We start from the raw sequence: 25725 nt of genomic DNA, 5'->3' as shown, positions 1-25725 counted from the left end.
CTGAAACCACCTGGTAATTTCAAACGGCTAATAATTTTTTTCAGAGACCATGACATCTAGACCAGAGGCCCCAAACCTTTGGGACACCAGGGACCGGTTACATGAAGAGAGGCATTTCCGTGGACTGGAGGGAGTCTGGTTTTGTGTGCTGCCTGTATCCCACGGATGGGGCTTTTTTTGTTTGTGCGGCCTGGTTGCTGGCATGTCATGGCCCGGTACTGGTCCATGGAGCAGGGGTTGGGGACCCCTGAACTAGACACATAGCATGCTATCCCATGTCTTTCATACCTTAACAGTAACAATACATTCTGTGTTGAGCTAACAACATACTGTATATGTTGTTTGTTCTTTAAACCTGCTTTTGAATAGTAACAGGAAATCTCACAAAGTGTCACGTAGAGATACATTTTAGAATACAAGCTTCCATTAATATAGGAAACTATAATTTATACTACGGATCTTATTTCTTTCTGTTTGATAATAGATTTGCAGCATCACTTAGGCCTTGAATCAAGTTGGATTACTGATTTGGCATGATGACATTATCAAATTTCCCACTTGATTCTTGAATTGGTAGGACAATGCTACAAAGCAGCTTGAAAGAAAAAGAAAGGAAAAGAAAAAGCAAAGAAAAAGCAAGAGATAAAGCTAGTGGAAGCGCCTTCCACTGAATTTAACTAGACAATTACCAGACTGTAGAATTATACTTCTGAATCATGTTTGCCCTGCACCGCAGTTCCTATTATTTGTCAATATTGGCTTTATCTAAAGCCAGATTGTGATAGCATTGCCTGATTATTGTAAAATTCAGTCATCTAATGAATATTTTAATTGTTAGAAATCTTAATTCTATTCCATTCCATTCCATTCTATTCCATTCTATTCTATTCTATTCTATTCTATTCTATTCTATTCTATTCTATTCTATTCTATTCTATTCTATTCTATTCTATTCTATTCTAAATATCTATAAGCTTATTTTAAAGAGAAGACAGAATAGTTTAAGCATTGTTGTTAGCTGTGAAGTCGTGTCCGATCCATTGCGACCCTATGGACAACGTTCCTCCAGGCCTTCCTGTCCTCTACCATCTTCTGGAGTCCATTTAAGCTCACGCCTACTGCTTCAGTGACTCCATCCAGCCACCTCATTCTCTGTCGTCCTCTTCTTCTATTGCCCTCAATCTTTCCCAGCATTAGGCTCTTCTCCAGTGAGTCCTTCCTTCTCATTAGGTGGCCAAAGTATTTGAGTTTTAGCTTCAGGATCTGGCCTTCTAAAGAGCAGTCAGGGTTGATCTCCTCTAGGACTGACCGGTTTGATCGTCTTGCAGTCCAAGGGACTCGCAGGAGTCTTCTCTAGCACCATAGTTCAAAAGCCTCAATTCTTTGGTGCTCAGCGTTTTTTATGGTCCAGCTTTCACTGCCATACATTGCAACTGGGAAGACCATAGCCTTGACTATACGCACTTTTGTTGACAGGGTGATGTCTCTGGTAGTTTAAGCATGCAAAGGGCTATTATGCACATTATAAAAATAAATTCATATTTACAAGAGACTGTACCCATGGTAGGATCAAACCTTGCTCCTCTCTAGAGTTAGATTTTCAGATGTCCATTTATCATGAATCCATTTTACATGTTTAGGGTAAAAAAAACAAAAAACAAAAAACAAAAAAACTCAGATGTGCAGTCAAAACAAACAAAACAAAGCAAAAAAAACCCCCAAAACCCACAGATGTCTGAAGATTTCAACCTGACTTCAGAGAACAGGTAATGAGCGTGTGTTTTCAATCAATGGCTCTATGCCTGCAATAATTTTTATTGTAAGCCCTTCTTTTCCATCAAGTCAATCCAATCCAGGTAGGACAGCCTGGAATTATGCTGCAGTGATTGCCTTGACTTGGTATTTGCTGCCTCATTTTATTTATTTATTTACTTTAATATGCTGCCCATTCCTAAAGACTGGGAGGAAAAACTTGAACATGTGCACCTGGACAACATGCACCTTACATTACAAACAACAAACAAACAAACAATGACAGGCTGAATAAACTGCTAAACTCTTGGCCTGGGAGCAAAGTTATGTTTTCAAGAATTTACAGAACCCTTGGAGTGTGGGAACTGTGCAAATCTCTTTGAAGATGTTGTTCTACTGCATTGTTTTCTTTTCCTCCCTTCAATCAAGATTATAGAAGCAAGGCTAAAAATGCTTTTCTCTTTCTGGTAATTGAGAAATGTAATAGCATGTTAAGCCCAATATTTGGTTGTGAATCTAGTGAGGCTTAAGTCTTCTGAGGCATGTTACCAGATTATTACATCCACAAGGCACAGATTGACACCAAAGAAAATGTTGCTTTGGTGTAGCGTTTAGAATTTACTGAGAAACATGAAATAGCAAAGAAAACATGGGCAATTGTTAGGGTTTGAGAAAGGATTAGGCACAGGAACAAAGGAATAATAGGAAAGCACAACCAAGATGGCCATTTTGATCGCAGGAAATATAGCTCTAAAAGAAACCTGTCTGTCTCCAGTATGTGCAAAATAAAATCAACTGCTAACATCACTTTCTCACAAAAGAAAGGTGGGTTTGATTCTTTGCTGTATTCTGGAGAATTTCACCCCACAATTTATAGGTGGAGGACTTATGTTTCCTTTCATTTCTTATCCATATCCAGGTAATGCTTGTAGTGAAACAAAAAAAAATACAATAAACCTTCCAGAAACTCCTCTACTGTAGGTTTTACTGCTAGAGGCAGAGTCAATTCAACTTCATATCATTATAAGTGCATTTACCTAGAAGAAGCTCTAGAATGTCTGCATTGCTGGAAGTGCCCATTACATAAATTCTCAACATTCTCAACATTCTCACTATATTTAAGAGGAACCTAAAGTAAATTCAATCACAACCAGGGCATGGAAGCAGTCCATGCTCCTCCTAGAGGTGGGGATCAAGGAGTCAAAAAGATGTAAGAATGTTATAGTATTGCAATATAAGTTCCATACCTTCTGTGTTCCAATCTTGCATGCATACCCCAAAATGGCAGAGCTAATTTATTTATGCAAATTTTATGTTAAAGATATTTAATTTTTCCCCTTATCTTAACATTGTTAAAATATTTGAATGTGACAAAAAGCTCAGAATGTGTCTATTCAGTGGTACTGAAAACAGGAGCTATGTCATACTGTATTACTCTGGTGCATTTTGTTACAGAGGTAAGAAATTATTAGTTTGCCTATCCTAGAATTGCAATCTACCCAGTCTATGTACAACTCCACATGAAAATGAGAAGCATCTAGCTTTAAAGAAAGTTTTCATAAGCTAAAGATACACAATATACTCAAAACTTTCCTAAAGTTTTTCCACTATCTGCAGTATTACTAGTGGATATGTTGGAAAGCAAAAAGAAATGAAAATAAGCAAGCAATAGTATTCAGCTTCATTCATGTAATGCTGTTAAATTCAGTGACACATGTACAGGACAGTACCATTGGAGTAATCTTATAAAAATACACTTCATTTTAATACATTACATTTAAAAATGATATATAAGTATCTTGAGTAATTTGAAAAAAGTTTCACTAAGAATACATATGGGTTTCATTTATATGTTTGTTTAAAAGGCAAAGGTAAAGGTTCCCCCGCACATGCGTGCTAGTCATTTCCAACTCTAGGGGCCGGTGCTCATCTCTGTTTCAAATCCGAAGAGCCAGCGCTTGTCCGAGGATGTCTCCGTGGTCATGTGGCCGGCATGACTAGGCGCCAAAGGCGCACGGAACGCTGTTACCTTCCCACTGTAGTGGTCCCTATTTTTCTACTTGCATTTTTACGTGCTTTCGAACTGCTAGGTTGGCAGAAGCTGGGACGAGTAACAGGCGCTCACTCTGTTACGCGGCACTCGGGATTCCACCTGCCAAACTGCCGACCTTCTGATCGAGAAGCTCAGCGTCCTAACCCACTGAACCACCGCGTCCCTTTATGTTTGTTTACTTTAGTACATTTGGATGTATAAGGACAAATCTTGCTTTTAAAAATGGCTTTTTAAAGCAATCCTTTATTTCAGTTCTCTTATTAAAGAGGCAACCTGTGTTCCTGCTCAACAGAAGTGCCAACTGTTTATGTGTAGCTTTGAAGCCCATAGTTTTAATTCTTATGACTCTTTTTCTTCAATAAAGACTATACATATCTTCAAAGAAAGCTTTTAAATTGGGGGGGTGGTACTTCTTCAAATGTCGTAATGTATGCAAAGGAAGACTGATGATTATTCTTTTATAAATCCTACCATTTAAAACAATGGGAATATTTATGGTGCTAAATTGAAGACATCTGTACCAAGCAGCACTATATATATTAGGGATTGGATTTTCATCACTCTTCTCTGGAAGGCCACAAGCATGGTCTAATTTAAGTTGAATGTAACAGAGCTTTAGCTCTGATAATATACTGGTTCCTACTATTATTTATTATATTTTACCAATTATAGTACTACTTTCACCTACCCCCCAAATATACTGAGTTTTTGGATCTCCTAGTTGATCCTTGCTGTTGTGGTTTGTTGTATTTTAAATTATCACTGGAAAAAAGAGAGAAATTAGGGGTCATAAATATTATTTTCTCCTCTAGTTTTATGATCTTGTAAGGTTTCTTTTTCTTTGTAAGAAAAGAAAAATCTTGCCAATGAGCCAAGTGTAATCATGAACTTCCTCCTGGGAGAAATTTAGAGTCTCATTTTGCTTCCTGTAGGGCTATTTTTAAACTCTAGGTGATTCACCATCTCCCAGCAGACATAATGGAGAGCATCTGCATCAAGCTATCTGGATCCTAAGTACTTTACAGTGTTTAGTCAATCATGGAGTATAAAGCAACAACTTTCTTGCAAACTATTTTAGGATGTAGATTACTGATGGGTTAATATGACTGCATTTGGACTGATTTTTGCTTAGCAAACGTCTGGCTTGAAAGATGTACTGAAAACTCCCATGTGCCAATCTGTTAAAAGGGTGGGAAAGACTGATAAAATCTCCTTCAACCATATGTTTAGATTACTGATAATCCAGTAAGCACATTCAGTTATTAGCAAAAGTCTGGATCATCTGTCACCTAAAAGAGCTCAATTCTTTAACATGCTAATAATATAAGGTAAGTGCACAAAAATACATCTTTCCCCGATCATCTTACTTATTCTTCTTTATGCCTGAGTTCACCCTATTGTCATGGTTGTTATAATCACTGGTTCTTGAGTATGGCACAGTGATAACGTGTGTGACCTCTATGCTCTGAAATTTATTCCTTCTTTCACCAAACCATAATGTTGATTGGCCATTTTTGGTTTACTATACTATGATTTGGAAGCCATAATTTGTGGCTTAACCTTCTATGTGAACTTGATTTTGGCCTATTAAAACATGGTTAAAGAAAACATGGTTTAACCTGACAAAATATGGGCCCTCTCAAGGTGCTATTTCTTATGCCAAGTTTACTCTAATGCTCTCTTTATGAATATGGAACCTGATGAGGACTGCACGATCATTTTATTCAAGAACAAAAGTAGGAAATCTCCAGGTCCTATCAGCTGCGGACAGTATGATGCATGCTTACAAGTGGCAGGAGTTGTAGTTTCCATTCCTATTTTATCTACTCTGTTAAATTCAGTGGAGATTACTAATTCAGTGTCTTTCTGCAGATACACTTCCAGTGTTAACCTCAGCTTTTTTTTATGATGCCTAATTCCAGCTTTGGGATTGCTTTCCTAATAGTTATTATTTATTGCTATAGTATTTTTTTCCTTTGGTATGGAACCTATTTTGAAGAAGTAACAATGTGTGTTCATTATCCTTAATAGGAAGCATAAGGTAAGGTGTGTTTGCGTCTGTGCACCGTTTTTCACTAACCTGTAAGATTCTGCAAGTGTGTGTTGGACTACCATCACCCACCTACCCACCCCAGCTAGAATGTACTTTAATGTATCTGAAAGACACCCCTGAAGGAATGCCGTCCAATAATATTTGCGTTCTTAACTGCAAAACAGGCTCTTCTGCAAGAAAGGATCTGGGCCCTTCTGCCCCACCGTCTCCCACATTGAAATCTGTGGAACGTGCACGGGCCGGTGTAAAAACAAGAGCCGGGATGTCCTTTCACACCGACGCCGCTTCCGAGCGAAAGGAAAGGAAGCGCCTCATCCACATTCCCGCCCGCACCTTTTTTTCCCCCTCTTCCTCTCCCCCGGGTAATTCCCGGGCGACGTTCTGGGAGTCTTTCGGCAGCCCAGCCCCGCCCGGCTTCCTCCCCGCCTCCCGCGTGTCATTCACTCTTTGCATCTCGGTCCCTCCCCGCCGACAGGCCCATATACTCTCTGCCTCGCACTCGCCGAGGCCACAGGAGGAGCGGCGCCCCTCCTCCTCGGCCTCTGCCCGCCTTCTTTGCAGCACCAGCGGCACCACCAGCGCCGTTTCTCCCCCTTGGTACAAGCGTCCTGAGGCAACCGGGCAGCCGCCGAGGAAGGACCCGCGCTGCGCTTGTGGTGGCTGGAAGGGGAAGGTGGGCGCTCTCGGGTCTCTCCACACGAGACCGAACTACAGGGAGAAGCGGCCGCTGAAACGTGCGCGACGCTTGGCTCCCCCCATGCCGTGAACTGCGCGGCTCCCAGGAGGCAGGATCCGAGCGCCCGGAGGAAGCGGCGGCTGTAAGTGGGACCCTCGCGCGCCGACCTGTTGCCGCGTGAACAGGTTCGCGCCTAGGCAGGGGGAGCCTAAGCCGGCTTGGCGAGCGCCGGTTGTGGGTCTTTGCCAGAGGGGGTGGTGGTGGTGGTGGTGGAGGAAGAAGACTCTGCCTCGTCTGCAACCTGAGTCTAGCCACAGCTCGCTGTGCTTCACTCAGAAGTAATTGAATTCAGCGCGATTTGTTGTATTCTTGAGGAGAGGGGTTGCAGCGGGAGAACTGAAAGCGGTTTTGCTTTCAGTCCAGAGGTCCCTAATGGGTCGCAGAGAGGCGGTTTGTACCCTGCACGGAGTTTTAAGGCTGAGGGAGTACCGAAACTATTCTCTGTAAAAACAAAAAAAAAGGGGGGGGGGAAAGTGCGGGGTCAGAAGGTGCAACTTCTAAGCTCGCTTGATTTCCCGAACTCAGGTCGACCTTAGCCTCTTAATTCTTCATGCTTAGAGCAGAGTTTCCCAACCTTGGCAATGTTAAGACAACTGGACTTCAACTCCCAGAATTCCCCAGCCAGCCATGCTGGCTGGGGAATTCTGGGAGATGAAGTCCAGCCGTCTAAACATTGCCAAGGTTGGAAAACCCTGGCTTAGAGGACTGGGTCGGTGCACTTCCAGTCTCCGCACACATTTACTCCTTTCTGCCCTACAGGAAGGAGGAGGGTCGGAGGGTGTGCTGCTTGCTTGCTTGCTTCCTTCCTTCCTTTCCCAGGGCCGCCTGCCTCTTTTTTTTCCCCTTCCACTTCAAAGCGAAGAGGGGAAGCGGGAGGCAGCCGTTGACGGAGCTTTTGTATTTCGTGGAAGAGGGGGCGCACGTGGTTCGCTGCTCTTCCGCGGAGTTGCAGAAGGTGCGCGTAAAGTAGGGAAGAAGAGGGGTCCGAGCTATGCCCGTTCAAAATCTCAAGTTTTAGCCTCGAGCGCCATTTGGCCCTGAGAATTTAAAACGAGATGTGTTGAAACATGATAGAAAACTCTTCCTTTAAATAATAAACATTTATTCCTGTCTCTTCTAACATTGAAAAAGGAAGCTTAAATTTACCAGCTTAAAAATAAAACTCGGAGAGGATGTACAGTATTATGGAATAAAAACTAAACTAACGCTATCAGAAGACAGTAATTTTCTTTTTTTTTTTCTTATTTAAAAAAACCCTATTGGTCATCCAGCTGTTTCTAGTGAATAGAATGCCATTAATTATAGTAATAGCAAGGAGATCACTGCATACCAAAATTAGCAAAGCAAAAAACAGCAGATTCTTTACCTAATGATATGTGTGGTAAAGTATGATAAGCTTATCAGTATTTGCTTAGTAACTGAGCCCACCCCTCATATACCTCTTTTGAAATCTGAGCCCTTACACAAAGGAAGTAAAAGATTTGTTCCTCTGGCTGTTTTCAATGCATACTGCTGCATTGAAAAACAGAAAATTATTAAAAAGATACCGTGTACATACTGGATTAGCTGCTAAAAGATTTTTAAGATAAAAGCTATAAAATTGACAAGCTTGAATGCTCACACCTGTGTGTGCATGTTTTTGAATATTTTTTAGAAGATTTATCCAATTTCAGAATAGTGGAAGATAACATTCCAGTAATGTGCTTTTATATCTCTCTTTGAACGAAAAAATAATGTTGTCAGTCCTTTGATTACTTCCATTGACTTGACCATACTATCAGTTTGGTTTGGGAACAAAGTAAAGCTTCCAAATTCATTAATGACATAGTTTGAAATTCCAGATGTTGAAGAACAAGTAATGATAGATAGCAATAGCTTTCTGCTATTGAATAATTAATGTTGGAATTCTTTTGATAGAGTAATGTTGGAAACAGGTTGAAGTTAAAACATAGGTTGAGGATAAAGTTTGTCTCACAAAGTCATTTCTTCTGATCTAGGATGTGTGGGGAAAAACATTAAGAGCAGGATCCATTACTTCTATAATTGTTCCAATGAATTCTTAACAGGCAGTATTTCACACTTCAATACTTGTGTACCTTTTCCCCCTGCTGTTTAATCTTGTCCAATTCTCAGAGACTGCTTGGACCTGCAGTTTCCTTGGAAATGTTTTTCAGGAGTAATTTGCCATTGCCTCCTTCCTGGGGTTGGGAGAGTGACTAACCCAAAGCCACTAGGTTGGCTTTAAGCCTAAATTGGAACTAGAACTCACAATCTCTCAGTTTCTAGCCTGATGCCTTAACCATTATACAAAATTTGCTTTCTATGTCTGCAAATAAATCCCACCTAGTTCTTTGAGGTTTACTTAAACCATGTGTATGGCTGAACTGTTATTTTTGGTATATTCTAGATATACAATTTAAGTTTTATAAGATAAATTATCTGAATGGCATTGCCTTTATTTGATGGTTTGTTTGGTATTGTAAATAACTTGGTAAAACTATTTATGGCTTAGAATTATAGCACTGGAAATGGCTATTCAGATCATGTAGTTCATACTTAAGACAGTTTGCAGTGATACCAGAAAGTTTAAAATGGACTGTATTTGATAGGTCATGGGACCCAGAAATAATAGGGACCCTGAATAATAGGCAGCTTACATAAAGAAGGTATTAGCATAGAACCACATGGGAGACAATCAGTCAAGTCTTCAATAGTTATTGCAGTAGTCATTTTGAGCCATTTAGGATAAAAATGCCTGAGCACATATTAAGAAGCAAACATATCTTGGAAGAAATTATACATAACTACAGTGTTGCAGTATATTTTCATCTAGTGTTATTAGAAGAATACAAACACTAAAATAGATAAATTACCTAGGGATAAATATTTCTGAATTTGCAGCCTTTTTTAACAGAAAATATGTTTGGATTAGCATCTACAATCTCATAGTTTGCAAAAAAAAATTACCTGGAAAGTGTGTGTGGGGGAATGGTTATTCAAAAGTATTTTAACTTTGTTTTTAAAAATGGGAATAACATAGTGAGGTGAATTTAACCAATTCATGTATTCGAGGTTCTTCTCTATAAATGACCTAGGATTATACATTCCCATGCTATTGGGGAATTGTAGGTGTTTCCGTACATATACGTACAAAGAAGGTGCCAGATTAGTGAAAGCTAGCTTAGTCAGAGGAATCTTTTAATTCATAGGAAATTATTTTAAGATTTTAATTTATATGTTAAGCAGGATAAAACAGCCATATCATAGCTGTGCTGTTGAAATTTTGTAGATGGCAACAAAAAGCTACAATACTTATTTGCTGCTATCTAGTGGTCATGTGCATTTTGCATTCCAGATGTAATAAGTGTGAAGTACAGTTACAATTGTGGGCTCCTCAATTAACAAATTAACAAACATTTCCAGTGATGGGTAGTTTTATCTTTTAACCATTTCTTTCAAGTAGATATAACAGATGTTGAAACAATCACGTTTTCTCCAAGAATACACGTTTTCTCCAAGAATACAAATTATTTTTGAAAGGGGAAAAAATTAGAAAAAAAAGAAAGAAAAGTCCTTTATGGTAGTAACTAAATGATCAAAGTAAAAAAATGAGAATAATTGGCTATCAAAGTATATCATAGTGTGTATAATAATTGATGCTTAATTTTTACAGATATCTCCTCATACAAAAGTTTGATTTTTCCTTTATGGCTGCCCAGCTCTCAGACTGCAGCTCTGGACAGTTGATATGTTAAAAACATGAAAATGATAAATACTGGCTATAAAAAAGTAAAACTTATTTCTCCAAGTTGTATTACTTGGTTTTGAATGAATATTAGAATCAAACTGCAGAACTTCTCCTCTCTTAGAAATTTCTACATATATACTTAGTAGTGGCAGCACCTTTACAAGTGACAAAATACTAGCAAAGGTTGCTGTCACAAAGTAATACTAAACAGGAAAATTTTGAGGAATCATAGGCACCATAAGCATAGGTCATGAATTTTCACTTTCCTTACTTGCTTATCTTTTCCCTGAGGGGAAGTAAAGCATTATATTGAATTGAGCACAGGCTTTCTGTCCTGAGCTTATAGTCTGTTATCCATTTCTAAGTCCTGACCAAGTCCTCTCAGGTGTCTGACTCATCATTGAATAGCAGCTTAATGAGTAATTCAGCTTCCTTTAGCTAGGTTCTATTGACTCTTTCTGGTCTGGTGACAGGCAGTCTTGTGGGAAAGCTTTATGGAGGTTATGTCAGATTATATTTTTCTCTTTCTTCACTCTGTCCTCAGTTGTGGAGATAGTCTTTTTCTATGGGCAGTGGTGGTTTCTATGACACCTGAACAGGTTGGACCTGTGCAGCTGGTTGGAACATTTCCAGGGACTTAGATTCTGTTATGAATGAAAGAGTTCTCCATCAGAGACAACAGTCCTCCCCGATCATCTGCTTGCCATTCCCTATGAAACTGGCACATTACTTGTTTTTCCAAATTAGGGCAACATTCTTGAATTTGTACTTATAAGACAAGAAATTGCAATTTGCATGTCTTTGTCATAGGTTGAACCATTGTCTTACCAAGTCTTATCTATGAGCACATAGAATGGCTCCTTCAATATGTGGGAGGAAGGATAGATGACCACGCCTGCAAGGACATAGAAAGGTGATTTTTTTGCTGATTCTGAATTCATCTGGGATGGCATAGCTAGAAAGTAAAGAACATGTTGGCAGATTTTCCCAATATCAGCAGGAGTATTAAGAATGCTCAGGGCTGTTTCCATTGACAGAATTAAAATTTTGCTCCAGCAAAATGGCTAGGTTCACACAACATTCCAAACCAGAATCTTGTGTCCTTTTCCTTTAGTGTGTTATATGAATTCAGGTAATATCAGTGGCATGCTTAGCATGATGGATTAGTTCAGAAATTGTGTCTTATTGTCCTGGCTTCTTTGTAATAGGTTTTAAATTCTGTTTTCCACTGAATTTATTCCAATGATTTTACCTTGAGAAAACTCTGATTCTGTTTATGTAAACATGTTGCATATTGAAGTTTTTGGGGATTTTCCTTCCCTCTTCCAGCATTGGTGGAAATTCCTATTTAGGATTTATGTTTTTCCAGTCAGCACCTTGTTCCTTTCATAATTTTGGGCCCTTTGCTAAATTGGTGGGAATAAAGATTCAAGAAATCTGGAATATACTAGGCTGAGTAAAACTCAGTATATAATTAAATCATATGTGTGCTATCTTAAAATATCTGTTGCTGGAGAGATATATAGCTTTGAGGTAAAAATCTACTGGTAATATAGTAATTAAAGGGACGCCTATCCTGGACTTGCTAGACTCATGCGACAATACACCAGCACGGACTTATATGCCCTCAGGGGAGCCCCCCTCTCCTGGGTGCGACCCGCCTCTTTAAACACTCTTAACCTCGATGACGGGCCCAAGTTTTGGGACCCTGAGAGATGGCCGGGCAGGGGCAGGGGCCGTCAACACAAATTTAATAGAAGGCCTCTGATTATTTTTTATCAAAAATTTTTATGGGGTTAGGGAGAGGGGTGGGAGATAGGGGTTGTTTGGCTATGGGGGGTGGCCAATCAACCATGGCTCAGGCCAGACTTGGGTCCGACCGCTCGGGGGGAGAACGGGGTGCGGTTGTCTCCGGGGCTCATGAGCGGGTTGTGGGATTACCGATTCCCATGACGGGGAATGGCAGCAGGTGGATAGACAGAGGGCCGTATCGTTACCGGGAGGGCCGTCTCCGCTATTTGCAAGCGGTGAGGCGCTCCGACCCTCTGCTTCTTCCTCGAGGTTCTGGGAGCGAGGATGTGCAGCCTCCTGAGCTCCGGCTGGTGTACCTGAATGCCAGGTCCGTAGTTAACAAAGCTCCCCTCAGGGATTTAGTTGAGGGTGAGCACGCGGACCTGGCTTGCATCACGGAGACTTGGTTGGGCCCAGAGGGTGGGGTCCCTTTGGTTGACCTCTGCCCACCAGGCTTCCGGGTGCTACATCGGCCACGAGCTCATGGTAGGGGTGGGAGTGTGGCGGTGACCATGAGGGAGACCTTATGTCCGCGGGAGACCACCGTTCCTCAGATAGTTGGGTGTGAGTCTCTCTTTGTGAGATTTGGTTCTGATGCGCAGTTGGGCTTGCTGCTGGTGTACATTTCGCCTAGTCACACAGCGGCAGCCCTGCCCGAGCTGCTCGATATCCTCTCGGGGTTGGTGGTTGAGTTTCCCAAACTTATTGTTTTGGGAGACTTCAATCTACCATCCCTGGGAGGTTCATCTGAGCTAGCTCGGGAGTTCATGGCTTCCATGACGGCCATGGACCTGACGCAAGTAATTTCTGAACCTACTCATGAGGGAGGCCACACCCTTGACCTGATTTTTTTATCTGGACGGTGGTTGGATGATCTGGGTGGGGGCTCTCCATTTATTATGCCCCTGTCATGGACCGATCATCACCTCCTGCGGCTGGTCTTCCGTTTTGCCACCCCCGCCGTGGGGATACGGAGCCAATTAGATGGTACCGCCCCAGACGCTTAATGGATCCTGATAGATTCCAAGCGGCGCTGGGGTCCCCACCTGCCTCCACTGCTCACAACTCGGCGGATGCCTTAGTGGAAGCCTGGGAAAGGGCAGCCACTGAGGCACTTGACCGGGTTGTACCCTTGCGGCCCCTGACCCGGCACAGATCCCAGCGAGCTCCATGGTTCTCCGTGGAGCTTCGGGAGATGAAGCGTCGGAAACGGGGCCTAGAGAGCTGTTGGAGGTCCAGCCGATCCGAACCCGACCGGTTGCGGTTAAGAGCCTATATTAGGTCTTATCTCGCAGCGATGAGGGTGGCGAGGTGTAATTACTTCACCCTCATCGCGTCCGCAGATAATCGCTCGGCCGCCCTGTTTAGGGTGACTCGCTCACTTCTTAATCAGGAGGTGAGAGAGGATCCTTTGCAGGGTCGTGCCGAGGAATTTAGTCAACATCTGTCGGATAAAATCGCTCGGATTCGGACCGGTTTGGACTCCAGCTGGGCAGAGTCTGGCGATCAGGACACGGACGGTCTTGTCAATGTTACCTGGGAAGAGTTTGATGCTGTGACCCCTGATGAAGTGGACAGGATTATGGGGAGGCTGAGCTCCACCACATGTTTATTGGACCCGTGCCCTTCCTGGCTAGTTTATGCAGCTAGGGAGAGGACACGAGGCTGGCTCCAGGCAGTTATATCTGCTTCTCTGAGTGAGGGTTATTTCCCTACCGTCTTGAAGGAGGCGGTGGTGAGACCTCTCCTCAAGAAGCCTGCCTTGGACCCAGCTGTATTGAACAACTTTCGTCCAGTCTCCAACCTTCGCTTTCTTGCGAAGGTTGTTGAGAGTGTGGTGGCGCATCAGCTCCCTCTGGTCCTGGATGAAGCGGATTATTTGGACCCCTACCAATCGGGTTTCAGGCCCGGGTACAGCACGGAGACGGCATTGGTCGCTCTGGTGAATGATCTCTGGAGGGCTCGGGATAGGGGATATTCCTCTGTCCTAGTCCTATTAGACCTCTCGGCGGCTTTCAATACCATCGACCATGGTATCTTGCTGCGGCGTCTCAGGGGATTGGGAGTGGGAGGCACGGTCCTTCAGTGGGTTCTCCTCCTATCTCCTGGGACGCTCGCAGTCGGTGTTGGAAGGGGGGCAGAGATCGGCCCCTAGGTCTCTCGTTTGTGGAGTTCCTCAGGGGTCGGTTCTCTCGCCTCTCCTGTTCAACATCTATATGAAACCGCTGGGTGAGATCATTCGTGGTTTCGGAGTTGGGTATCATCAATATGCCGATGATACCCAACTTTTCTTTTTGACCCCAAACCACCCCAGTGATGCCCTCGCTGTGATGTCCCGTTGCCTGGAGGCGGTTCGGGTCTGGATGGGGAGGAACAGACTTCAACTCAACCCTGACAAGACTGAGTGGCTGTACATTCCGGCATCCCGGGACATTCAAAATGTTCCATCTCTTTCTATGGGGGGTGAGCTTTTATCCCCCGTGGATAGGGCTCGCAACTTGGGAGTCCTCCTAGATTCACGGCTTACGCTGGAAGATCATATAGTGGCCGTGACTAGGGGGGCTTTCGCCCAGGTTCGCCTGGTGCACCAGTTGCGGCCCTATCTGGACCGGGATGCTTTGTGTACGGTCACTCATGCGCTCGTGACCTCTCGCCTTGACTACTGTAATGCTCTCTACATGGGGCTTCCCTTGAAGACCACTCGGAGGCTCCAACTGGTACAGAATGCGGCCGCGAGAGTTGTCCTGGGAGTTTCCCGGTACTCCCATGTTACACCTTTGCTCCGCGAGCTGCATTGGCTACCAGTTGTCTTCCGGGTGAGGTTCAAGGTTCTAGTTATGATCTTTAAGTCCTTACATGGCATGGGTCCGGGTTACCTCGGGGACCACCTGCTGCCGGCGTCAACTTCCCTCCGCCCAGTACGTGCCCACAGAGAGGGCCTCCTCACGGTGCCTCCGGTCAGGGAATGTCGACTGGTGGCCCCCAGGGGGAGGGCCTTCTCTGTGGGCGCTCCGCCATTATGGAATCAACTGCCGGTTGAGCTCCGGATGGCATCTGACCTCCGATCCTTCCGTCGCGGGTTGAAGACCCACTTATTTGAATTAACTGGTCTGGCCTGATGGGGGAATATGGGTTTTTAAATTGATTTTTAGTATTTATTATTGTTGTTTTAACTGGGCACTGGTTTAATTTCCTTTTAACTTTTGTATTGTTATTTATATATGCCCTGTGAACCGCCCTGAGTCCCTAGGGAGAAGGGCGGTATAGAAATCAAATAAAACCTAAAACCTAAAGTAAAATATGCTGGGAATGACCTATTTGTGTCTTACTTTTTACATATTTTCATGGTATGGGGGGGGAATTGGTTTTATCAGGATATAATCTTAATGAGGTTAATTTGTGGATGGTTGTGTTCCTTGAAGTATTCCTGACTGTAACGTCTTTGTTGCTTGTCCTACACTATGATTCAAGGCAGAAGCACGTTTTTAAATATGTGTGTCAGTACATAATTATTAAATCAGCTGCTGTATGCTGGAAAGGTGTGGGAAAAAAATCAGGCCTGTCTTTTTTTTTTCACCCATTCTGAAACTGCCACTTATATTGTTACGAAAGTGGGAGGTCTGGTTTGCCAAGATAATCCTGCTGTCTTGAGCAATTATTTTTAGACTCTGCCAGTTAAGAAATATATATTAGGAAAAACAGGCAAAGGATTGGTTGTCCTTAACTCCTGTTTGATGTTGCTTAGCATATTCCTGTGCTTTGCATGTTTTACAGCTAGTTTTTTTTTAAAAAAAAAGCCTTGGAAATAAACTCTAGTCAGTAGATAGACTTCTGAGTAGATGTGTATAGGTAATTGTTTTTAAAACATTTCATATTGTATTTTGAGACTTATAATCAATTTATTTTTTTAATATTTAGGTGTGGAAGAAAATGTCAGTCAGCATGCATGAGAATCGGAAGTCTAGAGCCAGCACTGGCTCTATAAACATATATTTATTTCACAAATCTTCGTATGCTGATAGTGTCCTCACTCATCTGAATCTTCTGCGTCAACAGCGTTTATTTACAGATGTACTTCTCCATGCTGGGAACAAGTCATTCCCTTGCCATAGAGCTGTCCTAGCTGCCTGTAGTCGATATTTTGAAGCCATGTTCAGTGGTGGTCTTAAAGAAAGCCAAGCCAGTGAAGTCAACTTCCACAATTCCATCCATCCAGAGGTTCTAGAACTTCTCCTGGACTATGCGTACTCTTCAAGGGTCATCATCAATGAAGAAAATGCAGAATCCCTTTTGGAGGCAGGTGATATGTTGGAATTCCAAGACATTAGAGATGCTTGTGCAGAATTCTTAGAGAAGAACCTTCATCATACTAATTGTCTTGGCATGCTGCTTCTGTCTGATGCTCACCAGTGTACCAAACTTTATGAGCTCTCTTGGAGGATGTGCCTTAGCAACTTCCAGACCATCAGTAAAAGTGAAGATTTTCTCCAGCTTCCAAAAGATATGGTTGTTCAGCTGCTCTCTAGTGAAGAATTAGAGACTGAAGATGAACGATTAGTTTATGAGTCTGCCATGAACTGGATTAACTATGATCTAAATAAACGCCACTGTTATCTGCCAGAATTATTGCAGACTGTGAGATTGGCTCTTTTGCCAGCCATCTATCTAATGGAAAATGTAGCTACTGAAGAGCTTATCACTAAACAAAGAAAAAGTAAAGAGATTGTAGAAGAAGCAATCAGATGCAAATTGAAGATTCTGCAGAATGATGGTGTAGTCACTAGTTTATGTGCTAGGCCTCGAAAAACTGGACATGCCTTATTTCTTCTGGGAGGCCAGACTTTTATGTGTGACAAATTATATCTTGTCGACCAAAAAGCAAAGGAGATCATTCCAAAAGCTGACATCCCAAGCCCAAGGAAGGAATTCAGTGCATGCGCAATTGGCTGTAAAGTCTATATTACTGGTGGTCGAGGATCTGAAAATGGAGTCTCTAAAGATGTTTGGGTATATGATACACTTCATGAAGAATGGTCCAAAGCAGCTCCAATGCTAGTTGCTCGGTTTGGCCATGGTTCTGCTGAACTCAAACACTGTCTATATGTTGTAGGAGGTCACACAGCAGCCACTGGTTGTCTTCCAGCCTCTCCTTCAGTATCCTTAAAGCAAGTAGAACAGTATGATCCTGTGACTAACAAATGGACGATGGTTGCCCCACTTCGAGAAGGAGTAAGCAACGCTGCTGTAGTCAGTGCAAAGTTAAAACTCTTTGCTTTTGGTGGTACCAGTGTCAGTCATGATAAGCTTCCAAAAGTACAATGTTACGACCTGAGTGAAAACAGGTGGACTGTACCAGCCACTTGTCCTCAGCCATGGCGATACACAGCTGCAGCTGTTCTGGGTAACCAAATTTTTATTATGGGTGGAGATACTGAATTCTCTGCTTGCTCAGCTTATAAATTCAACAGTGAAACCTATCAGTGGACTAAAGTGGGAGATGTGACAGCTAAGAGAATGAGTTGCCATGCCGTTGCATCTGGAAACAAATTATATGTTGTGGGAGGCTACTTTGGAATCCAGAGGTGCAAAACATTAGATTGTTATGACCCCACGCTTGATATGTGGAACAGCATAACCACAGTGCCCTATTCACTAATCCCAACTGCATTTGTGAGCACATGGAAACATCTCCCTTCTTAACTGCATGTGTGCCTATACAGGTGAGAAATTACTTACTGAAAATATAGTGGCTAAGTTCACCTTTTTACAAATATAAACTGCAGAGATTCATTCGAATAAACAGGAAGCGAAAAAGCTGGTATGACTCAAAAAGTGCATGAATAAATATAAGATCTATTTCATAGGATACTTTGTTCATATATAAGAATTTTCCTAGTTATTGCCAGTTAAATAGGGCATGAATTGGTCATGCACAACTATCCCTATTAGTAATTTCTGTATCCATGATTATTTAATTCATGGGTATATTTATGTAAGATTGTTCTTGAAGGTAATTATAGGTTGTTCACATAGACATATTTCTTTTTTCCCCATTTGCAAATGATTTTGAGAAAATACCATCTTGGAGAATAGTTTTATCACATTTTTTTTCTAATAGAATGTTTCATTCATCCACACTTTACCATTTAAGTGGAAATAAAAGATTAGTATAATTAATGTAAGAGTGATTAGTGGAACTGATTACACACATAGACACACACACACTATATATATTGTGTGTGTATAAATAAATGATTGGCACAAGCAAATAATTGCTGGTTCTGATGTGCATAGGGGCAACAATATAAATTGCCTGCATATCTTTTGAAAGGACACTATATGAAATATTATAAGATTGTATATCTTGGACTTTATGGAATCAGGACTATAAATAACTGAAGCAATAAGAATCTGTTTCCCCAGGGTGGGGTGGAGTTAGAAAAGTGAGTTTTTGTGTGTAATAGTGAATCATTCTGACCCTATGTTTAAAAGCCATGCCAGTTAGCTTAAGTAATAATTGGTTTGCAACTTGGAATGTTACAAAGCCCATAAATTCAATCTGAAAGTAATGCAGTGGTCCAGATATGCACCTGATGTATGTGGGCAGGTGCAGTGCTGGTGATTTTAATGGAATGGTATCTGCTTATACACAATTTGAACTAGCTCATGCAGATATCTGCATTTCTTCCTTTTTTCTACATTTCTGTTTTTATTATTGTTATTGATTTGCCTTCTGATTTTTAAATTTTGAAAATGCCAGTAAACCAACCTTGCAATACATTCTTTTCTTTAAAAATTGACCAGCTATTTCTGTACGATAAGCCTGCCTTTTTATCTCTTTTTTATTCTTCCAGAATTGCAAGATGTTATGGCTTATAGTAAGGAAATGAGGAACTATTAGGTTCAGCAGGGCATGTTTCTGAGTTAGCATGCTGGGCTCAGATGCAGATTTTGCTTTGCTAGAATGCATGCAGCCCATTTGTATTTATTGCTAATTGTGCTTGTGGAAGAAAAGCTGAAAGGACTTCAAACCACATGCTAACTAGCAGTATATGTGCTTTGGTATAAATATTTCAGGGACTGCAGTTTAAATAGATCTATAATTTATCTAGTCATCTAGAAGTTTTCTAATGTCCATAAATCCAGTTGTAAATATTTCTTGGCATTAGTCTTTTCTTGTGAAATTGAACTTTTAGTATCAAGATTAAAAAAACTAAGTAGCACTTGACACAAAATCAGAACAGTTTTTTTTTTGTAAAGGAAAAAACGATGAGGCCCATGTAGTATATTGTAAATTGGTCCATCAAAACACAAATACCTCTATCAATATAATTGCAGAACTGCAACTTTAATTCTAAAGAATAGCTGCATTGCATATTTTTACTCTATAAACCTGTGAAATGTTTTTCTCAGTCAAAGCTTGATCCTTAGACATCAAGGCATTCATTGTTCAGTTCTTTTGGTCTAGAGTAGATTTAGGTACATTTCCAGAGAAACAGTTTTGTCCTTCTAATAAACAGCAAAGTACATGAAACTCTTTATTATCTAATCAATTTTCCTTCTATCAGTGCTAATATTTAATGTTTTATATATGGAAAGTTTGACATGGGTTCTTTTATTTATCTAACAACTTATAAGGCAGCTGTTCTACAATTTCCATTTGTTGTCCTGGAAAGTTCTAAACAAAGAAAGGTTGCTATAAGGTGGTAATATTGTTTCTACTAGGTGCATGAATTCAAAATCATAAAATAAGTTACTTTTTATTAAAAGAAGCCTCATTTCCATTTTAGATTTGAATTTGAGAATTTTGCATACCTAATTATAAATTTCTTAACATTTTAAATAAAATATTAAACTTCTTTAAGACTGATAATGAAAGATGTAATCTATCTTCAGATAGTTTCATGTGTTATTTAAATGACCTTTTATTCTTCCATTTTAGTATTGAAACTGAGAGGTTACTGATATTTTTTTCATTATATCTAGAGATATTTGCATCAATGTGCCTGTATATGAAAATCTTATTTTTTTTTCCAGGATACCGTATTTTCCGGCGTATAAGACGACTGGGTGTATAAGACGACTCCCCCAACTTTTGAGATGATTTTCAAGATTTTTCGTCTTATACACCGGAAAATCAGCGAGCCCAGGAAGGCATGCCCTCCCCTCTCACTGTGGAGGAAGCAGGGCAGGCTGGCGTCTGGCGGGAGCCGGCAGGGCAGTCCGCACGCGCAGCCGGGGAGTGCGCGCGTGTGCAGGACTGCCCTGCTGGCTCCCGCCCGACGCTCTTCCCTCTTGAGGCAGCATCCCCGAGGACTCCTTAGGAGCCGGGGAGCGATGCTGCCTCAAGAGGGAAGAGCGTCAGGCGGGAGTCGGCAGGGCAGTCCTGCACACACGCGCACTCCCCGGCTGCGCGTGCGCAGGACTGCCCTGCCGGCTCCCGCCAGATGCCAGCCTGCCCTGCTTCCTCCACAGTGAGAGGGGAGGGTGTGCCTTCCCGGGCTCGCTGATTTTCCGGCGTATAAGACGACTGGGCGTATAAGACGACCCCCCAACTTTTGAGATGATTTTCATGGGTTAAAAAGTCTTATATGCCGGAAAATACGGTAATCAAATAATAGTTTACTCTCAGTGTTGTTTTCCTCACTCCTCCCAAAGCTATTTTAATTGGGCAATTTGTTGGAATAACTGAATAAGCGTAACCAACCTACAGTTTGTGCTGCACCTAGTAATATTTTTTGTGACTTCTGCTTCTGTATCAGTGGGAAGAAAGGACCAGAAGAAAAATGGTTCTGATTGTGCCTCAATCAAAAGCATTTTTCTTCTGGTCCCTTCTTTCCACTGATAGAGCAGCAGGAACCACAAAAAAAAATATTTTTTGTGTTAAGAGTTGAGAAAAAAAGTTAAGAAAAAAAATCATAAAACTGCTTTGCAGGATAAAATATATGCTTCATATTCATCTCAGGAGTATGTAATTGATTGTCCTTCAGTGAAAGTGGTTTAGTTTTTAATCTGCAAGAGATTGCAAATTATGTGTATGTTGTTTTGTAAATTGTACATACACACCTGTGATGCTCCCCAGTGCTTTTAAGCTATGCACCTTCAAACCAGTTGCACCAAGTTAACCAGCAAATTTTTACAGTTGCGCTGCGGAAATCCCATCAAACTTTGCTTCATGTGTTCTGGCATTGCTATTAATTGCTACTTTAAAAACCAGCGTGGTGCCTAGTTTGAAAACTGGTTCTGAGCATAATAAAGGTAGAGTACAGAAGCCAAATCCTGGCATCCAAAGCTAATATTTTGCACTGAATAATTGACATATAGGAAAGGCTTCTATGGGGAGGCAGTGAAGCGTACTGCATTATTACAGAACAAAGCCCCACAAAAGAGAGTTCTGCCATAATGAATAGCAGAAATGTTTTAAATAAGGGGATTAATATGTCTGCCTTTTATATTCTGAATCAGTTCTATTCAGGATCCTCCATGGTTAATAGGGCATTGATTGGTGATTCTTTTCTCCAACAAGCTGCCTTTCCTTCTGCTTCTTTGCTGCTTGGATTTGGCCCATGACCAGAGTGCCTGTTCCTGCTACTGTGCCAGCCAACGTTATTACAGAGATGTTGCATTACATTATTTTTCCCCTTAACAATCAACTCTCTTCATTTGCAGGATTGATTTATTACATTCAAGCACTGTTCTTTCTCTGTCCACCAAGTTATTAATATTATTAAACCAGAGTTGCTATTTATATTACAGAGGAATAACATATGATCAGTGAGGTTACAGCATCTAATATTTAAGATATGTAATGAAAAGGCATCTGCTTCATAGCACTTAAAACATGTATAAACTTTATATTGTTCCACCAAAATGTTTACGATTTTTCTGTTTCTTTTCTTTAGTTTATTGCATTATAATGCTGAATAAACCTTGGAACCAACTTGTGGAGAAGTAGTTTTGATGAAGACATTTCTTTTTTGAATTTGAAGAAGATACTCTGCACCTTCCAAATTCTTAAAAGTTGGAAATGAAGGAATGGGAGCGGGAAAATTGTTTTTGGTATATCAGCACATGGTTTAATTATGAATGAATGAACTCATGGTCTGGTTCTTGTGTTAGTAATTGTGGATTAATGTCAAGTTCAATAATCCTTTCAAAGGGGGGAAGCAAGGGGGGGATGAACTTTTCTGAGCTGGATAACAGCACAACCCTCAATTTTCATGGACTTTGCTTTTTTTGTGTACAAAATTTGAAATGGTTGTCACCTCCCTTTGTGACAATTTGAAGTGTCAACAGCAGCTGCAAAGGAAGCGGACAAGGCCTGGTTCAGCAAGATGTATCTCTTTGTGAATGAAGATCCAGCCCCCTGGCCTAGGCAGTGCCAGGAGCATCGGATTCAATCGGTCAGCTGCATGGTGGCTCTGAATTACTTTCTTAGGGAGCAGCAGCTCAATTATTAAAAAAAAAACAATATTTTTCCCAGCATCTTATGTGAAGGAGAATGACTCCTCTCTCCTAAATACATCCAATTTATTTCTTCTTGTATTTATTAATTATGACTGTCCTGCTTCTAAATTGTTACTTGTTGTAGATACAGCTATTTATTGTTCAGTGCTTGCATGCTGAAACAAAGCCTGGAGTAATTTCCAAGTATAAGGGCTTATGGGACTCTTACGTTTTGCACATTCTGTGATTTCTGACTTGCTCCGCTGCACAAAAAAAGCTGAATAATATTTGAGAAGAGAATTGGGTAGGGGTCAGAATGGAACTATTGCAAGGTAGCATTTTAAATTCCATATGTATTGAAGGACAAAGCCATGAGGTTGTTTTCCTCAAACCATTGACTCCCTATATCACATTTGTGCCCCGCTGATAGTATTTCTGTTACATTTTTTTGCCTAGTCATGCCTTTTGAATGAAAACATCTAGAAAGAGAGACAATAGCTTTTGTAGCTTTCTTTTTGTGCAGCCTCATCACTACTGGAAGGGGGACTGGAGGGAAATTCTATAGAACCTTTTTTCTCCAATAAGCGATGTCTAGTTTTGTTTTATTTATTTATTTATAGCTCATGGGATGTTTAATGTGCCATTTATATGACCAGGGGAACTTTATTCTCTTTAAGAGATGGGTAACCCTATATGGGAAAAGAGTTAGTTTCTGGTTAACACTAATTCTCTTGGTTTATCTTCTTGGATTAAAATGGAATTAAGACCCATTCTTCTCCCATCTGTTTTTTGATACAATATTATATCTATATTATTAGGTATAATAATTAGGATGCTCAATGGGGGAGCAGGGAGTTGCTAAATTCATTTAATATATTGTTTTGTATTAATTAGCAAATTGAGCTTTCAGACGAACAGCTGGAAGTATTATATGTAGGGTCCCGATCAATTAAAGGATTTTTAAATGTCCTACTACACCACCAACATTTTTTTGGCTTGAATGTAGAAGTAAACCTGTTCAGTCTTTCCTGGTGTACTTAGCCCCATAGTTCCTTTGTTTAACTTTCTAGTTGTGCTTTTCATAAGAATTGGTACAGCCAAACAGTATACTGCTACCAGTCCTCCATTGTGGTTGGTTGTCTTAATGTTGTGTAAGCAAATTAGTTTGAAATGCATGCATGCATGCTTATAAAGAGTTATGATCATGTCTGCTTACATTTTGATAATGTAGCTCAATTCTGACAGTTTACTATAAAGAACAATTTGTGTTCATGGCATAATCCTATATGTGTTTACTCAGAAGTAAGTTTTAGTGTCTTAACTTGGGCTTACTCTGCAGTAAACATGTTTCAGATTGTAACCATCGGATTTAGAGAGCTTTCTCATGTTGCCATAGGTTTTTTTTCCTGATTCTTAATATATACGCATTTCTTATGTATTATCTTAAGTAAGAAATGAATGTATGTGAAGTTTTTCAAATTGTTAATTGTGATTCTTAGCATGGGTAGCAGAGAGGATTGAAGAAAGTCTGAATTATAAAACACATAAACATTGTATTGTGAACTTCTATTGATTTATACATTATTGACCGAAGTTTGATTTCTTTGGTCAATCTGACCAAAAAATATTGGTCAGTTGCCTTCATTTAACTATAACTCTGCTTCTGAACTCTGATTTAAATATCCAAGGGTGAAGTTATATTAATATTCATTTCACTGAGGTGTTTGGCAACCTGTACACCACTGTGCAAGCTAATGCACAGAGTACAGCTGCATTAACTTAAAGAAGGATAAGGTTATGATTTATTGTTTGTTGATATCCTAGAAGGGCTTCATGGAATTGCTTGGTAGTTTTGCAAGTCAAATTGGAAAATCTAGAAAAAAAAGCTATCACCATTTAATTTACAAAGCTACAATAATCAATTCAATGCATTTCGTATAAAGCCCTGCCTGCAAATTCTTTCCAAATATCTCTTAATTTACATTAGGATTTTATTGCTCCTATAACATACATGCAAATAAAGCAATTGTAAGTGCCAGCGCTATGAGTACTTTCCTAAAGTGTTTGAAGTTTTTGCAGTTGCGTTTCAAAGCAGTAGCTGCTTTCAAGGGCTTGGATTTACTTCATGGGTATAGGCAGAAGGGAACGGAAAATCAGGGTGGCCTCTCTAGCCCTGCAGGCGAATATTTTGAGCTCTTAAGTCTTTGAATCAGCATGGGAATCTTGATTCGCTACTTGGTGATTTCCAGTCTGAAAAAATAACCCACACTTCTGAGACAAATGCGGTTCACATAAGAGTGCACACAAAAACCTTGGCATAAGACGAGAAAGTTCTTTGTATTTTGTGGGCCAGTTGCTGTGGAAACATTAAACAAAGGACAACCTACCACTTCTGGTATAATTGTGTAGCCCCTTTTCTTTAGGCCTGACACCTGTCTGAATAAGAGTGATTAGAACTGAATAGTATCCCTTGTCTGGCAACTGAAGATGCGGTTCACGTACAAAAATAAGTGAAGTAAAATGTCTGTGTTTCTTTGTATGCTACCATGTTTTGAGGTTTTGTAAAATGCATTTTTTTCACAATGTGAAACTGAAGGTCAATAAATTATTAGAGATTTTCTCTTAAATATGCTCTTCTGAAGTTTTTATTTCCTAATAAAAACAAAACAAATGCTTAGCTCAGTGTGTAAGTCCTGCCTTAATAAAAAGGGTATCTCAAATCAGTTAAGAGTTGATTGTTTTCTAATATCTGCTTTGGTTACACTGGAATGTTCCCCTTTGTTCCAGTCTGTCACTCTTAACTGAATCAGCTTTTAAAATTCACAGCTAAAATGACAGGAGCTTTGAAATGATTCTGTGGGCAAGCATTTATAAATCTACCCTCAGTTTTTGAAAAAGGGCTTGGAGACTGATATTACTTGAGAAATAAATTATGCAAGTCAGAATTACTCCTGAGGGATAAAGTGAAAAATAACTGGTGCCTTTCTCTTTTCCATATTAAATACACAATATAGAGGAAATCAGTGTGAAGTGATTATGGACAAGAGAGAACTAGGTTCCACTTCTCTGCATAACTTGGGGGGGGGGGGAAATGTACATAGCTTCTTCCAGTCTTCAGCTAGAAGGAATATAAGAAAACAACAGAA

The 25725-nt window shown here is 40.7% G+C and overlaps 1 protein-coding gene across 2 annotated transcripts; it reads left to right on the top strand.

Moving 5' to 3' along the window:
- Positions 1–6528: 6528 nt before the first annotated feature.
- Positions 6529–25199, top strand: ENC1 (ectodermal-neural cortex 1). 2 transcript variants are annotated; one of them, XM_083353163.1, is made up of 3 exons: positions 6529–6676; positions 16052–17853; positions 22036–25199. In XM_083353163.1, the coding sequence occupies exon 2, from the start codon at positions 16064–16066 to the stop codon at positions 17831–17833; it is 1770 nt and encodes a 589-aa protein (XP_083209289.1). In that variant the 5' UTR covers positions 6529–6676; positions 16052–16063; the 3' UTR covers positions 17834–17853; positions 22036–25199. The 2 variants fall into 2 exon arrangements, with proteins under 2 accessions (XP_083209289.1, XP_083209288.1); XM_083353162.1 differs by lacking the exon at positions 6529–6676 and having other exon boundaries at positions 15875–17853.
- Positions 25200–25725: the final 526 nt, after the last annotated feature.

The sequence above is a fragment of the Vipera ursinii genome (genome assembly GCF_947247035.1).
Source record: "Vipera ursinii genome assembly, chromosome: 2".
Classification (NCBI taxonomy): Eukaryota; Metazoa; Chordata; class Lepidosauria; order Squamata; family Viperidae; genus Vipera; species Vipera ursinii.
Note: the sequence above shows the minus strand (reverse complement) of the source record. Positions and strands in the feature narration are given on the sequence as shown.

Bases quoted from the DNA above. Each gene is read 5' to 3' on its own strand.
- ENC1 (XM_083353163.1), top strand. From the start codon at position 16,064: ATGTCAGTCAGCATGCATGAGAATCGGAAGTCTAGAGCCAGCACTGGC.